Here is a 13,721-nt window from a genome sequence, read left to right as displayed (position 1 = left end):
CATGGCAGGGCACACGCTCCCTCAGGGAGGGAAAGGGCAAGGCCAGCAATGGGGTGGATCAATCTGGCAAGCACAGAGTGATAGAGAATTTTTGCAGGGAAAGCTGATGGCTTTGAAGATGATTTTGCAGGCTGGGAATGGCTCTGTGCATCCCTTTGCCTGTCCTGGATGCCATGAGTGGCTCTGGGCATCGGCATCCCCAGATGCCAGGCATCAATGTGAGCAGCGGGTCCCCAGCGTGAGCCGGTGCAGGAGTCTCCAAAGCTCCCAGCAATGCAGGCTGGTGAAGAGGCTGGATGGCCACGAGAGCTGGCCAGCAGTGCTGCCAGCAGCAGGAGTGTCCCCAGCCCCGCGCCACGGTGCTTTCGGAGTGAGCAGTGGTTCCTTTTCCTGTTGTACTCACGGAGGGCCATGGACAGGATGCATCTGCAGGAATCCCACAGCCCCAACCTGCACAGATCGTACTTTTCCTTTCTTCCCCTCCACCCCCTGGTGTTGTTTGCTAACAGGTCACCAGGCAGCACGTGAAGGGAGGCAGGGGGTTATTTCTGCCGCCAGCCCCGGTGGTGGGGCACAGCATTGGCCAAGAGGCTTCTGCCAACTTGACACTTATTTAGTGGTTCAAGCAGAGGGACTGTGACAGTTTTAAGACCTAATTCAATGCCTGTTGCAGCCAGCCCTGGACCTGGCCATGCCAGACTTTTGGGGATTACCTTTCTGCTTGCTGCCCCAGAGCACAGACAGGATGAGAGGGTTTGCTGTCCCCAGCCAGCCCCATGTAAGACATTATCTTCTGCTTTTTGGGCTGAGCGCTGTGGGGGGGGGATAGGCACCCCCAGCAGCTCCCTGGGACGATGGACAGGGAAGCTGTGGCCATCTGGAGAGCAGTGTTTGCACTGGGATAAGTGTGTCCGGCATTAATAGGAAATGCAGCTTAGCAGACAGATTCCTTCCTCCGCCTCCTTTTTTTAATAAACCTAGTTACATTTTGAAGGGATTTTACAAAAAATGTGGTCATTTATTTTCACAGCCCCAGGGCACATTTTTTCTCTGTGACATCTGACGTCCCCTCCTTTGGGAAAGGGGAGGTTGGGGGCGCAAGGCGGGGTGTCCTCCATGGTGGCCACGCAGCCCTGGGACCACAGCGACCCGTGCGTTGAGTGACAAGGGATGGCTGCTGCTGCTGCTGTTGGTGAGGGAGCGATGTCTGTAGGACAGGCCGTGGCAGCAGGACACGCACACAGGAGGTGGGCCAGGCCTGTCCCTGGGCTGAGGCTCCTTCGTGTGGGCGAGCGGAGGGGAGGCGGAGATGGCGGGTGGGGGGAGATGGCTGTCACCCTGCTGTTGCCATGGGGGCAGCCATGGGGACAGCACCTCAGAGGCGCGCGCAGGCGGGAAGGAAGTGGAGAACAATTGGGGGGAACGAGGCCGGCAGGCCGGGGCTGGCAGCGCTGGCGGTGCCGCTCCGCACGTCCCTCACCGCCGTGTCCCCTCAGCAGCCTCTCCTGCTGGCACCGCGGTTCTCCACCAGCCTGGATCTCTGTGCCACCCCTGTGTCTGAGAAGCTGGTGGCCATTTGTTGTCTCCTAGGTCAGGGTTCCCCATGGAGAAACATTCCTAGAATCACTGGATGATTAAAGTTGGAAAAGACTTCTAAAATCATCAGGTCCAGCCATTACCCAGCGCCAGTGTGTTCACCACTAAATCATGTCTCCACGTGTCTTTTGAAGATTTCCAGGGATGGTGGCTCTACCACTACCCTGGGAAGCCTGTTCCAATGCCTGACTGCCTTTTCGGTGTAGAAATTTTTCCTAATATCCAATATTAACCCCCCGCCAAGGCAACCTAAGACCATTTCCTCTTATCCGGAGCCTCTCAAACTGTAGTCCTCAGGTCACAGCTCTAGAGTAAAGGTGTTAGAGCTGCTTGTGAAGCACGTGGAGACACCACAACCCTGAGACCTCTCCAACCCTGCCAGATCCCTCTGATACCTGGATTTGAATGTTACAAGGGAAGGAAACAGACATACACAGTACACAGTTGCAAAAAAACCCTCATGTTTTTGTAGAAAGTCAAGCTAGCAGCATATTTTTGCATTCTTTTCTTCCTTAGCATTTAGCACCTACCTGAGTCACAGCCTCACATTCCATAACATTTTTCCCCCTCTCTATTTCTAGTTAGTTTGCTTGTTTTTGCAGTCAACAAGACTTCTTTTGAATTATCTCACATCTCCAGAAGCTGGAGTTTTAAGATAAAGATCATGAAGTAATGACAGTTGGCAACACTGTGCTGATGAAAAACAACAGTAGTCTCTGAGGGTAACCGGTACTTCGAGATGTTTTGTCCATGAGGAGTTCACTTAGGGTGCATGTCTGGCATGCCAAAAATGCAAAGACACAAAAACTGGGACTCTCCCTGAAAAAAGCTGGAAGAAGAGCATGATAATGTTTAACTGCCTGTCCCTGAGCCTGGATAATTTCACTCCTGGAAGGCCTGTCCAGTGGTACAGGGAAGGGGGCTGCTGCAATCCACTAAGGGTGGTCCTAGTCAGGTGACTGCACCTGAGAGTGCACCACAGGAGAAGGGCATTCCATGAGTGACTCTTGGCTCCAGAGAGCATCTCAGTATAAACTCATTTGTGGTATCTAGGCATCCCTGATTTGTCCTCCTGATTACAGAAAGCTGCATGTGTATGGAAAAATCTTGTGCCAGACTCACTCTGGTTAGCAGAGGGGATCATTGCAGAGCCCTAGTCCAAGCAAGCCAAATATAATTCACCTGGTGAGGAATGGCTACAGTTGAAAACCCCAGTTTCTGGTTTTCCATTCTTTTTCTGGTCCTCATCTGTGCCAGGCTGTCTATCAAAGCCCAGGGGCTGTCTGGCCCTGGCCCAAGAGCTGAAGAGCTGCTCACTGGAGCCAGGAGGGCTGCAGGCAAATCTCTTGTGTCCCACTGAACCAGCATCAGCTACTCTGTAGGAGCAGATCCCAAGGAGATGTTGGCTTCTGGAGCCTTTGCCTCTCTTTGGGCTCGTGGCACCAGGATACCTGCTGCCCACAGGGCCCAGGCTTGTGGATCTCTGCATCATCCCCTCTCTCCTTTCTCTCCACAGATCTGGTGAGCAGCTATTCTATGACCCCTCCTACTCTGAGCATCACCAAGGAGGAGCACGTCATCAACGCCAAGGACACGCTGACCATCACCTGCAGGTAGGCACCAGCAAGTGTGGCTTTGTCTACTCTCACCTGGTGAGGGTTGGAGGACCAGGCAAGGAGAGCCCACCAGGGACACCTTGGCTGCAGAACTCCAGCAAATTAGCATGCCTTACTACATCCCCCAAGTGTGAATTAATCTAATTAATTGAAAAAGAAGCAAAAGACATCTCAGAGGATTCAATGATAACCTCTGCTCTAGTCTTTCAGAGAAGAAGAAAGAGAAACATTTTGTGTGATTTGATAGCTTTGCTGTAAGCTCTTCAGTGAAATTGGTCTTGCTGACTGTCCTTGTCTTTCTCTGACATTCCTTATTCCCACCTCATTGGGGTCACTGAGATTGAAGTTCTGGTTTATAAATCTAGTGGGACATTTGGAGGACACTGAGAAATATCTATGGGAGAAGGCAAGGCTGCAATTAGTGGTGGCTCTGAGAGGACTCCAACTTTTCCAGGAAGATGGAATTTAATGCTCTCCCTTTATATATGTGGGTTAAAAGAAGCCCCAGCCAGGCCAGGTGGATAACTGTGAGAGGAGCTGGAGAATCTCTGGTTGTTTTGAACACTGTGGCTCTGAGAAGATGGTGTGTCTGAACTGATTTCTGTGTGCTGGGACACTTGATTGTGCATGTTTTCTGGACTGTCTCTTGTCTCAGAAAGCAGAAAAAAACCAAAAACAAAACAAAACAAAAAAAATAAACCATGCAAAAATAAACAAAACCCATAAACAAGCGGGAGAATTGCCCAAGGTCAATTTTCCTGGAGTTTCCCTTCAGCAGCTGAAAACAGATCCATGCTTGGGATCTGAATGCTGTGTCCAGTGGGGATCTAAATTCAGCGTGGGCCTCATATGGGTGTTTCTCAGTGTTATATATAACCACAGAGTAATTACTGCAAACACTTGGCTGGCATTGTGTTCATGTCTTGTCACAAACATATTTAACTTTTCCTGGAACAGATGGCATTGCTTTTCCTCTGTGAATCAGTTCATAACCAAGGGAGAAGGACAGAGGAAAGGTTGTTGATATTAATTACTGAACTGCTTTCACTTGGTCTGGGAATCTGAGTGGTTGCGGGCTTGTTTTCATCTGGTGTCTTGAGGAGTCAGAGATGTAGGAAATGTGTGAGTTGGAGATCTGTCCGTGACTGCCTGCGGGGGGCTGTGGTCAACCACAGAGCCACTGTGGGAGCATAGAGGAAGAGAAGGGAGTTTGGGGATTCCAATGCTCTGCCATGGAACTTTTCTCCACAGAGGGATGTGGGAACTGACAGTCTCTATTAAACCTTGAAGAGGTGAGATTCGGTGAGGATATTCTGAATGAGCTTAGCGTCAGGGCTGACTCTTTCTCAACAGGAGTCCAGAAAGGGACACAGAAAGCACTTTCAAGACTGTTGTCTATAGACTGAGCCAAGTTTAAAGGACATACTGAAGTTAGAGGTGTGGTAAAAGAGTCTTCTGCAGCTGTGAAAGACTGAACTGGCCAGCTGAAGAGCACAGGACCATCTGCAAACAGCACTAAAACCCACGTACCCTCTGCCCATATTGTTCTTTGGCTGCTCTTTGCCTCTGCATCCTGGTGTCCCAGATGTGCTCCCTGGGGCTGTGCAGTGTCCTTCACACCATCTGCAGATAGATAAGTCTCAGTATCTCCTGCATGGCTCAGAGCATTCCCCTTTTCCTTCTGAGCTCTCAGTTCTGTGTTTGTCTGTCTTGAGGAGAGGACTTTGACTGCAGGACACTTATTCATTTGAATGAAGACTAAATCTTTCCTGGTCCCTGGATCTCTAATTACACCCAGCTGCTTCTCCAACCTCTTCTCTGGACCATGGCCCACCCTGGGAAGACCTGGCTTGTGTTAATGGGAGCTGAAGGGAAAAACATGCAGACCACCAAGAGAACAGGCAAAGGAGAAGGGTGATGGGGCAGGGTAGGGCAGAAACAAATACAAAATCAAATCCAGGATTCAGGGATTTCCTGCTGAGCATCGTGTTGGAGGTGACTTCAGTTTGACCCTGGTCTTCCCTTGAGAGCAATGTCCTCTGGCTGCTCTTCGAGCTGCCCTGGAGCCAGGAGTACAGGCTTGCTTGAAGCAGTGCTTCAGCAGAAAGATGAGCTCAAAACCCCCGTGTGAGACTCCCTGGAGACCTTTCAAGCTTCACCCACCGAGCGTGAGAGCCATGCAGCCAACTGTGCTCTCAGGCTCCCTCGCAGCAGCCTGGGTCTCAGACATCCCCAGCTCTGCTGCCCTGCTCCTGCCCCACAGCCCACCAAGCCTCATCAGCGACCAGAGCTCGTGCCAGGCCGTGGGACAAGCAATGCCTCTGGAGCTGGGCATGCTCAACAGATACACAAAGGCACAGCACACACACAGAGAGCCACCAGATGCTGCAGCTCTGCTTTTGCAAATGCCATCACATGCAGTCCTGTTCCCTTGTTACCCAGCACAAGGCACCCTTGAGAAGCCCAGACAGAGCAGGGGACCAGTGGAGGAGTATTTCCCAAAATAGAGATTGTGCCAGGGCTGGCTGAGAGCCCCAGGGATGTTTTGATCCAAGCATGTGGTAAAACAGGGGGAAGGGTCTGATGCCCAAATGGACAGTGCAGCTTTTATTAGCTCCCATTCCTAGAAGGAAGGAAAGAATATTGTGAATCTCTGCATTCATGTCCTCGGCAGTCTGCGTGGGGGGAAAGCAGAGAGCTTGTACTGTTCCAACCCATGAGCATTGGAGCAAATCCCACAGGAGCCAGCTGCACAACAGCAGAAACCTCTGGAGGTATCATCCCATCCCATCCCATCCCATCCCATCCCATCCCATCCCATCCCATCCCATCCCATCCCATCCCATCCCATCCCATCCCATCCCATCCCATCCCATCCCATCCCATCCCATCCCATCCCATCCCATCCCATCCCATCCCATCCCATCCCATCCTGCAGGTGCTTGGCACACAGGTGGGGAGAAAACAAATAAAAAGATGGGCAAGGATGTCCTTTGCTGCCCAGTGACCTGTTCCCAGAGCTGACTCGCAGATGTGCAAACCCATCTGTGGCAGAGAGGAAATATTTGACCCCGGAGTCCTCTTGGCTCCCGTGGAGGAAATGAGCACTGTGGCAGGGCTGAAGGAGCTTGAGGATAATGTAAAACCCTACAACCAGTGCTCTGGAGCAGTGTCCAGGAACACACAACACCTGCTGCTCTCTCCTGTTCATGTATGGCTGCTGTGAACATCCTCCACGGTGCTGAGGGGAATCTGGTTTGTCCCAGCAAAGCCACAAAGCCACAACCAGCTTTGCCCATTACCCCTCACATGGGAGTTTCAAAGAGGATTGAAGAAGAGGGGTGCCAATTGCAACATCTCCATAGAAGAACATCTATCCTGAAAAGATTGAGGGAAAACAGCTGTGGAGAAGACTACAGTGCATTTTTTTCCAGCTGGCATCAGCAGGCTCCATCGCCAGGAGGCACATTATCACCGAGCTGAAAGAAAACAACTTGGGAATAAATCTTGGAAGGTGACAGATAGAAGAGAGGGAACTGTCCAAAACTGTTGCTTGGACCCTTTTCCAAATGCAGGAGGTAGATTCAGAAATAAATCCAGGTGAGTCTGGCCTGCCCTCATTCCTGCATTTTTCTGGTCCTCTTAACACATCAGTGACACTAACTTGGACTCACAGTATTGCCCCCACCTTCTGTGTCCCCACCGAACTTAGGGACATATGAAAGGAAATGAAAGCACATCTGAAGGGAATGCCTGGGTTGAGCTGCCCACGGGCTGGTTGGCATGTCTGTGTGCACTGGCCCGTCCATGTTTATATAAATATGTGTCACTCAGCTGCTGCAGGCTGTGATGGGTAATGGAACAAGCGGATCTGATAACGTGTGAGAATCCCAGTAGGTAAACAAACAGAAAGCGGAAACGCTGGAGACTTCCACAATTACCCTCCTATAAGTGGAGTGCCAAAAATGCCTGGTCTGAAGCTCTCAGCTCTGGGCTGAAAGCAGGGACAGCCCCATGGTCTGTGCCAGTGCAGTGGGGCTGTGGACACAGCAGCAGCACCTATGGCAGAGGCCACCAGGTGTTCCTGGTTTAGTGATCAGTTTCATTGTTATTTTCTGTGTCATGAATAGGATGGGAAAAACTCAAAATTCAGTTCTTATTTTTATTGAAGTGTTCATGAGACCCTGGTACCTGGGAGAAGCTTACCTCTTCTTCATGAACACAAGCTGCCAGAGCTGTGCTTACAGTCTTGCCTCAGGCACTGATGGCATTTTTAGTGAAAGCAGAAGCTTGAGCTGGATAAGAGGGGGTGTGTGGCTGTCCCCAGGGGTTTGTCACTGCCTCCAGAGCCCTCGTGCTTGGTAACATGGGAAGAGTGCAGCACACTCTCTCCAAACTCATCTGCAGCGAGCTGGAAGACAGCGAAGTCTGCTCTATCCAGGGAAGATAAATCAGCTGAAGACAAACACAAAAGGGCAGGTTTTTCCCCCATGCTTGGACAGAAATCCTGTCTTCATTGCATCTGAGCCATTGTGCCCTCCAATGGCACCTTATCTCTCTTCCTCCTTACTGTCCCTTGCTGTCTAGTGATGGTCACAGTCTGCCTGTGCTTAAAAGTATCTGCCCACGGAGCTGCCCTGGCAGAGGAGCTGCATGTGCCAACACATCTATTCCCAACTTGCATAATAGATGAACCTAGTTTCCCCTCATAGAGCTGATGGTGCTGACAAAAGGCCATTTTTACCCCACAGCTGTCTCTTATGATGGCTTCTTTTTTCCCCTAGGTTCTTTTTTTTTTTTTTTTTTTTCCACGTACTTAAGTGACTTTCAGCTATTTGGCAAACTTTCAAGTGGGGGCTAGGCCTTCCTCTGAAAAGGGCTCTGATTTCACAGAAGGAAACTTCCAGTGTGGAATAAAAGCTTGTTTTGTTTGTAGTAAACAAGAGCAGATATAACAAGCTACGGCGGCACGTGTGTGCACATGCAAGCTCCCGCTCTGGAGATCCTCAGCTATATATAAATACACACGTGTGTGTTCTGTCTGGGGCTTTCTCGAGTTCCTGGACTTTTCTGTCTGTCTTTGGGCTGCTGGTGAACAGGCTTTGTGGCCATGCCATCAGAGAGGTGCCTGCAGCTCAGTGTCTCTGCAGAGGTGGGAAGGGGTGGCAGCCCCAGGCCAGCTGGCGTTTTGAGGGGCTGCAGGGTGCTGTGCAGAGCAAGGGGAACCCCCTCCCACAGTACCCAGGGAGGAAACAGCTGGCAGCTGGCCAGAAGACAGTCAGCTGAGCCTCCTCTTGTTTTCCCCTTGCTGTCTTTTATCCCTGACTCCCTCCTGCTTTTCTCTTTCTCGCTTTCTTTCCAGTCTGCTCTCCTTCCCCCATTCTTCTTCCCACTCCATTCATCACACAATGAGCCCAGCCAGCAGTTACATTGAGCCAAGGGAAATCATCACATCCATGTGTTTCCCTAATAGCTCTGGACCCTTTTAATAATGAGAGGGAATAGAAAATAAATGGAACCTTTCCCTCAGGGCCCTGTGTGTTTCCCTGTCCTGGCATTCATACCAGTAGGACAGTGCCATGGGACAGAGGGGCTTGCTTGTGAGTGGGCTGATATCTTACAGCTTCGCATGGCCAGAGAGGTGGCCTGGGGAAGGGGATGAGCCTTTGCTTGCCCAGCACTTAGGGAATCTGGTTGCCATTTCCTTGTGCCTGTTTTTTCCCTTGGAGGATGGCCATTCCTCCATGCCTCAGCCCCAGACTGGTGTCTGGCTGGGCCACGTGCAGGTGTGCAGAGAGTCACACAGAGCAATAAAACCCCTGCATTCACCATGCTCAGCCCAAAGCTAACGCTGCTTTTTGCCCATGTCTAGAGGCCAGCACCCTTTGGAGTGGTCGTGGCCAGGGGGCAAGGTGGATCCTGCTGGGAAGGAGGAGACTGAGCTGGTGGCCTCGGCAGCCCCCAGCAGCGGCTGGGCCATCCAAGAAGAAGACTGCGAGGGGACCGGCACGAAGCCGTACTGCAAAGTGCTGGTGCTGACGGAGGCACAGGCCAACCACACAGGTTACTACCGCTGCTACTACAAGTACATTGATGCCAAAATCGAGGGCACCACAGCAGTCAGCACCTACGTGTTTGTGAGAGGTAAGAGCTGTGCACCTGCAGGCTGGGGGCCTCAGGGCAGCCAATGCACCAACATAATATCTGAAAGATGAAACATCTCAATGTGCCTCCCAGGGCAAGGGAGGGGGCCAAGGGCTGGTTCCCTGGAAGTGCAGGGGACCAATATCCGTCCATGGCGGCAGTGCCTGGGATTCAATTATGTCCCGTCCCGGGGGCATCACTCCAGCCGGGCTGGAATGCAGGAATTCAAGGAGTGAGAACTCCTCAGAGACGCTCCATCACTAAAAAAAGCACAGGAGTTATCTTCTGAGCAGCCTGGGGCTCCCTGAGGTGCTGGTGGCAGGGGTGGTAGTGTTTTATAAAGCTGAGAATGACAGGGAGAGGATGAGTGGTACAGCCACTCCATGTGCAGCCTATTCCCAGACCTGCTGGCCTGAGTTGCTCCACAGTGACAGATCCGGATGCTCCTCTCCACTCTGTGCAGGGGCTGCCCGTGCAGGCAGGGTTATGAGGTGTATTTTAGCAGAGGAGAGATGTTCACCAGGCTTGGGGCTGGAACCTCAGCTTAGGGAGTGGCTGCGGGGCCAATACTCAGCATCTCCGTGTCTCAGGGATTCCTCCTCCGTCATCTCCCCCACTGCTCACAGCAGGCTCCAGCAAGATAAATGAACTCTGTCCCCTGGAAACAGTTGGCTGAGCTATTTCTCTTTCCACCCCCATTTATTAGTTGGTGCAGTTGTCATGAGCCAGGCAGGTCATGACATATAAGATGCATTTTTCAGAAGTCCCAGGGCAAAGCCAATTTTGCCTCTGCAACTATGCAGAGAAAAATGCAGGGGCAAATCAGAAAAGCTGGGCAGCTGTTGGAGAGGAATTGAAGACTGTTTGGGCAATTGCTTCCTCTTTCCATGGGCTATGCTGCCCACCCTAAAACAGGACACAGCCTGCCTGGATTTCAGACATCTGTGAGTTGGACAGGGGTGTTCAGACACTCTAGAGGGTTGTATTAGGATGGAGGAAGAGGGCTTCTTAAATACACTGAAAATGAGTACAACCCCACAAGCTTACATGCAGGGAGTGCTTTTGCAATAACTAATTTTCTTTGCGATCCAACAAATGTCACTTCGCCCCCTGATCCACCTTCTCTCACCTCCAGCCTCTCTGCAGCTCAGGAGCTGCTCTCCTGTTTACCAGAGAGTGCACATGGGGCAGGGTAGGGGCAATAAATCCCACACTGTCAGGGCCCATGGGACTCACAGTGCCTGTGGACGGCGTGTGTGTGACAGATCCTGCCAACAGCTCGCAGCACTGCTGTGCACATGGCTGCACAGCACATCTTCACACTCAGTCCAGTCAGGCTGTCCCCTCTTGTGGCTATCAAGCATCTAGAAAACCTCAGAATCTGCCTTTCCAGACAGGACAGGCTTTCAGGCAAGAGAAGGGACATGTCAGGAAAACTCAGGCATATGGTAAGCACAGCCATTGCAGAACATTCAGATAAAGCCTGTTCCTGCTGAACTGGGCTGCAATGTGAGACTGTCCCTGGAGAGCTTGGAAGGGCTGATGTAAGTGTTGGGGATGTTTGGAGACAGGATGATCAGACCACAGGTTTATCCATCAAGCTCATTTCTCATGTTAAGGGCTTGGTGAAATTGCCAGGAACAGAATATCTGTGCTTGCCTGGAAAAATGGGTTCTTCTGTACTTTACCTGCAATTCAGTGGTCAAATGAACTCTCCATGCATGTGTCTCCTTCCCATGTGTGTGGTTAGGTGCATATTTTATTACAACTACACATAGCTCTGTAGACACAGAAAGCCTCATCAGGGTAGGATAGGCTATGTACAGGCCACATCTCATAAAGCTTAGCAAGTATTAATGAAGAAGATGCTAAATTATTCCCATCTGACCCATTAAGGCAGTCTCAAGGAAATTTGTGATGTTGTCAGAGAGGGGAGTTAGTGCATGAATCACAAACTCATTGGCAGCAGGACCAGCCCAGTAAATCAGTTCTTGGCTGCCATCTGAGCTTGAAGGGGACCTCATAGTCTCTCACCTCTGGCAGCTGTGCAGCTTCTCCTTCTCACATGCCCAGGGTTTGGGAGAGGAATGAGGAACATGTTCACACTGAGAAACAAATCTGTGGTTTCAGAAGTCAGAAATCCTGTGGCAGAAAAAAAACCCAGGAAATAAAGATAAGAACTCTGTGGGCAATCCATGTTTTCCTAAGTTTCTTGAGTGTGGATTGTTTCACCTACTCTGTAGAAAAAGTGCTTCACACAGAGGAGAGGCCTTTGCAGCATAAGTATCAGTGAAACAGCAGCTTTACAGATCAAAAATTAAAGGTTTATGCACTTAACAGTGGGAGCACTGAGTTGGTTTGGGTTGAGCCCAATGTGATTTGAACAACTGAATCCCCAAGTGAGGATCATTTCTAAATTCATCTTTGACTTCTCCCTTTAGATGAGTCTCTTTAGGGGCTGGGTATCAGAGGGAAAGAATCTCAGAACAAATGGTTGTGCTCATGCTACACTCCCTTGAAATAATTTGTTTAGCTGAAACACAGGTGAATAAAAATAAAGGTAGGCCACTGGGATAATTTAGTTTAATTCCAGTGTACCAAAAGCTGTAAAATCTCCCCGGAGACCCATCACCACCTTATAAAGCTCCTTCACCCAGGGGACAATCTCCATGAATAAAGCCCATCATGACCATGTGCTGGATGGACATTTACAGAGTTGAGATCCTGGCAACACCATGTTTTCAAGACACTAGGAACCAGTCTCTATTCAGAGCATCCTGTGAGGCATAAAACCTGTGGAAAAGGGCAGGCAGGGGCTGATAGTACAGAATAAATCATCTGTCACTGAGGCCACCAAGCAGTCTCACAATTCTTTGTCTCTTCCAATTTTGTCTTCATCCCCTTTACTCAGCCTGGGTCACTGCTGATTGTACGCGGTCTCTGCACAGAGTTTGTATAACATCCCTGGCCTTGCTAAGTCATTTCATAATGCTTATTTCTGGGTGGCTTTGCTCTTCCTGTCAATATTTGTGCTTGCAGCAGTTGGGCGGCAGTGGGGTGGCAGCCCTGGGAAGCCCAGCTGGTGTGTTTATCTGCGGGCCGGGATGGCTGCAGGATGACATCTGCATACCACCGCTCTGCGGATCACTTCCTCGCCACGGAAGGTCGCGCTGCCGGCCGCCACCAGCCCCAGCAGCCCCACGCTGGGGCACACGGCCACCAGCTGGGCAGGCGCCGAGCCCAGGACACCACACACTGCTTCCACAAAGGGTCAGGCTCAGGCAGAGACCTTGAGGGCTCCAGGAAAGGGGAGGTCATTTCCCGCACTGCCCAAATGTCACACAAGTGTCGCTGCCCTGGTACCGTACTTGGTGCGAAGGAGCCGGCTGGCTTTGCATTCCCGAGCTCCAGGTGTCTCCTCTGACTGTCACATGTGGCAGATGGGGCTGAACAGCTCAGCACCACTCCCTCTGAAAAGCTTGTGCTGTGAGTTCTGTGTTAGGGAAATTTAGAAAGCCTCCTTTTCTACTGGTTGTTGCCTTTTCCCAGTTTTTTTCTTCTTTTTTTAGTAGTTGTTCTCCTTGTATCTTTTCTACAGATTTTGAACAGCCATTTATCAACAAGCCAGAGACCCTCCTCATCAGCAACAAGGAGAACACTTGGGTACCATGTCTCGTGTCCATCCCGGATCTTAACGTCACACTGACCTCGGTGAGAGCTCGGCTGCTGGGAGACTGCACCGAGGTGTATTGCATTTGTTCTGCATTTGTAATTGCCTGAGTGGAAGCATGACAGGCACTGCCAGGAAAGGAAAATGCATGGGATACATTTTCCATGGAAAGTACAAGCCATTGGCTTCCTCGTTTTATTTGCTGGCTGAAGCTGTGTTGTCCAGTTCCCGTGGGCAGATCCCACAGGTTTCCTGCCAACCTTGCTTCTTTTCCCTGGAGCTCTATGAAACAAAACAAGACTTTGTTCTAAATTCATTTCCCCAGAGCATCCCCTGTTTGCCTCGTTGCCTCATCTCTGTGATCTACACCCCTCTATGTGGTCAGCATCCCCACAAGGGAGGAGGCTGCAGCCCTGGGGCTCATGACTAAAAAAAGCTTTCTTATCAGTTTGCTTTTGCTTTTGCCTTTTTTTCCCTTTTTTTTTTTTCTTTTTTTTTTTTTCTTTTTTTTTTTTTTTTTACAATGCTAATACATCCTTCCAGGATGAGTGTTACTATTGTACAAAGGCCTCCAGGGACACTCTGGGGGCCAGGGGCCTTTCCCTTGCCCGGGAAGGACACTACCCAAGGTCAGCACTCATCCCGGTGGGGCTGATGTTTGGGACATCAGCATCAGTTTCCTCAGCTATCTCTAG

At 50.6% G+C, this 13,721-nt stretch overlaps 1 protein-coding gene across 2 annotated transcripts in view; it reads left to right on the top strand.

The window, feature by feature from the left end:
• Positions 1 to 13,721, top strand: part of FLT4 (fms related receptor tyrosine kinase 4) — a 57,870-nt gene that overhangs the window by 18,239 nt on the left and 25,910 nt on the right. For both annotated transcript variants that reach the window (XM_030283926.4, XM_030283927.4), the window contains exons 2-4: positions 3,113 to 3,209; positions 9,085 to 9,356; positions 12,955 to 13,067. In XM_030283926.4, coding sequence (XP_030139786.2) covers positions 3,113 to 3,209; positions 9,085 to 9,356; positions 12,955 to 13,067 — 482 coding nt within the window. The remainder of the gene's footprint in view (positions 1 to 3,112; positions 3,210 to 9,084; positions 9,357 to 12,954; positions 13,068 to 13,721) is intronic.

Source organism: Taeniopygia guttata, chromosome 13 (assembly GCF_048771995.1).
Source record: "Taeniopygia guttata chromosome 13, bTaeGut7.mat, whole genome shotgun sequence".
NCBI classification, from domain to species: domain Eukaryota; kingdom Metazoa; phylum Chordata; class Aves; order Passeriformes; family Estrildidae; genus Taeniopygia; species Taeniopygia guttata.
The sequence above is the reverse complement of the archived record's forward strand: the minus strand, read 5'-3'. Positions and strand labels throughout refer to the sequence as shown.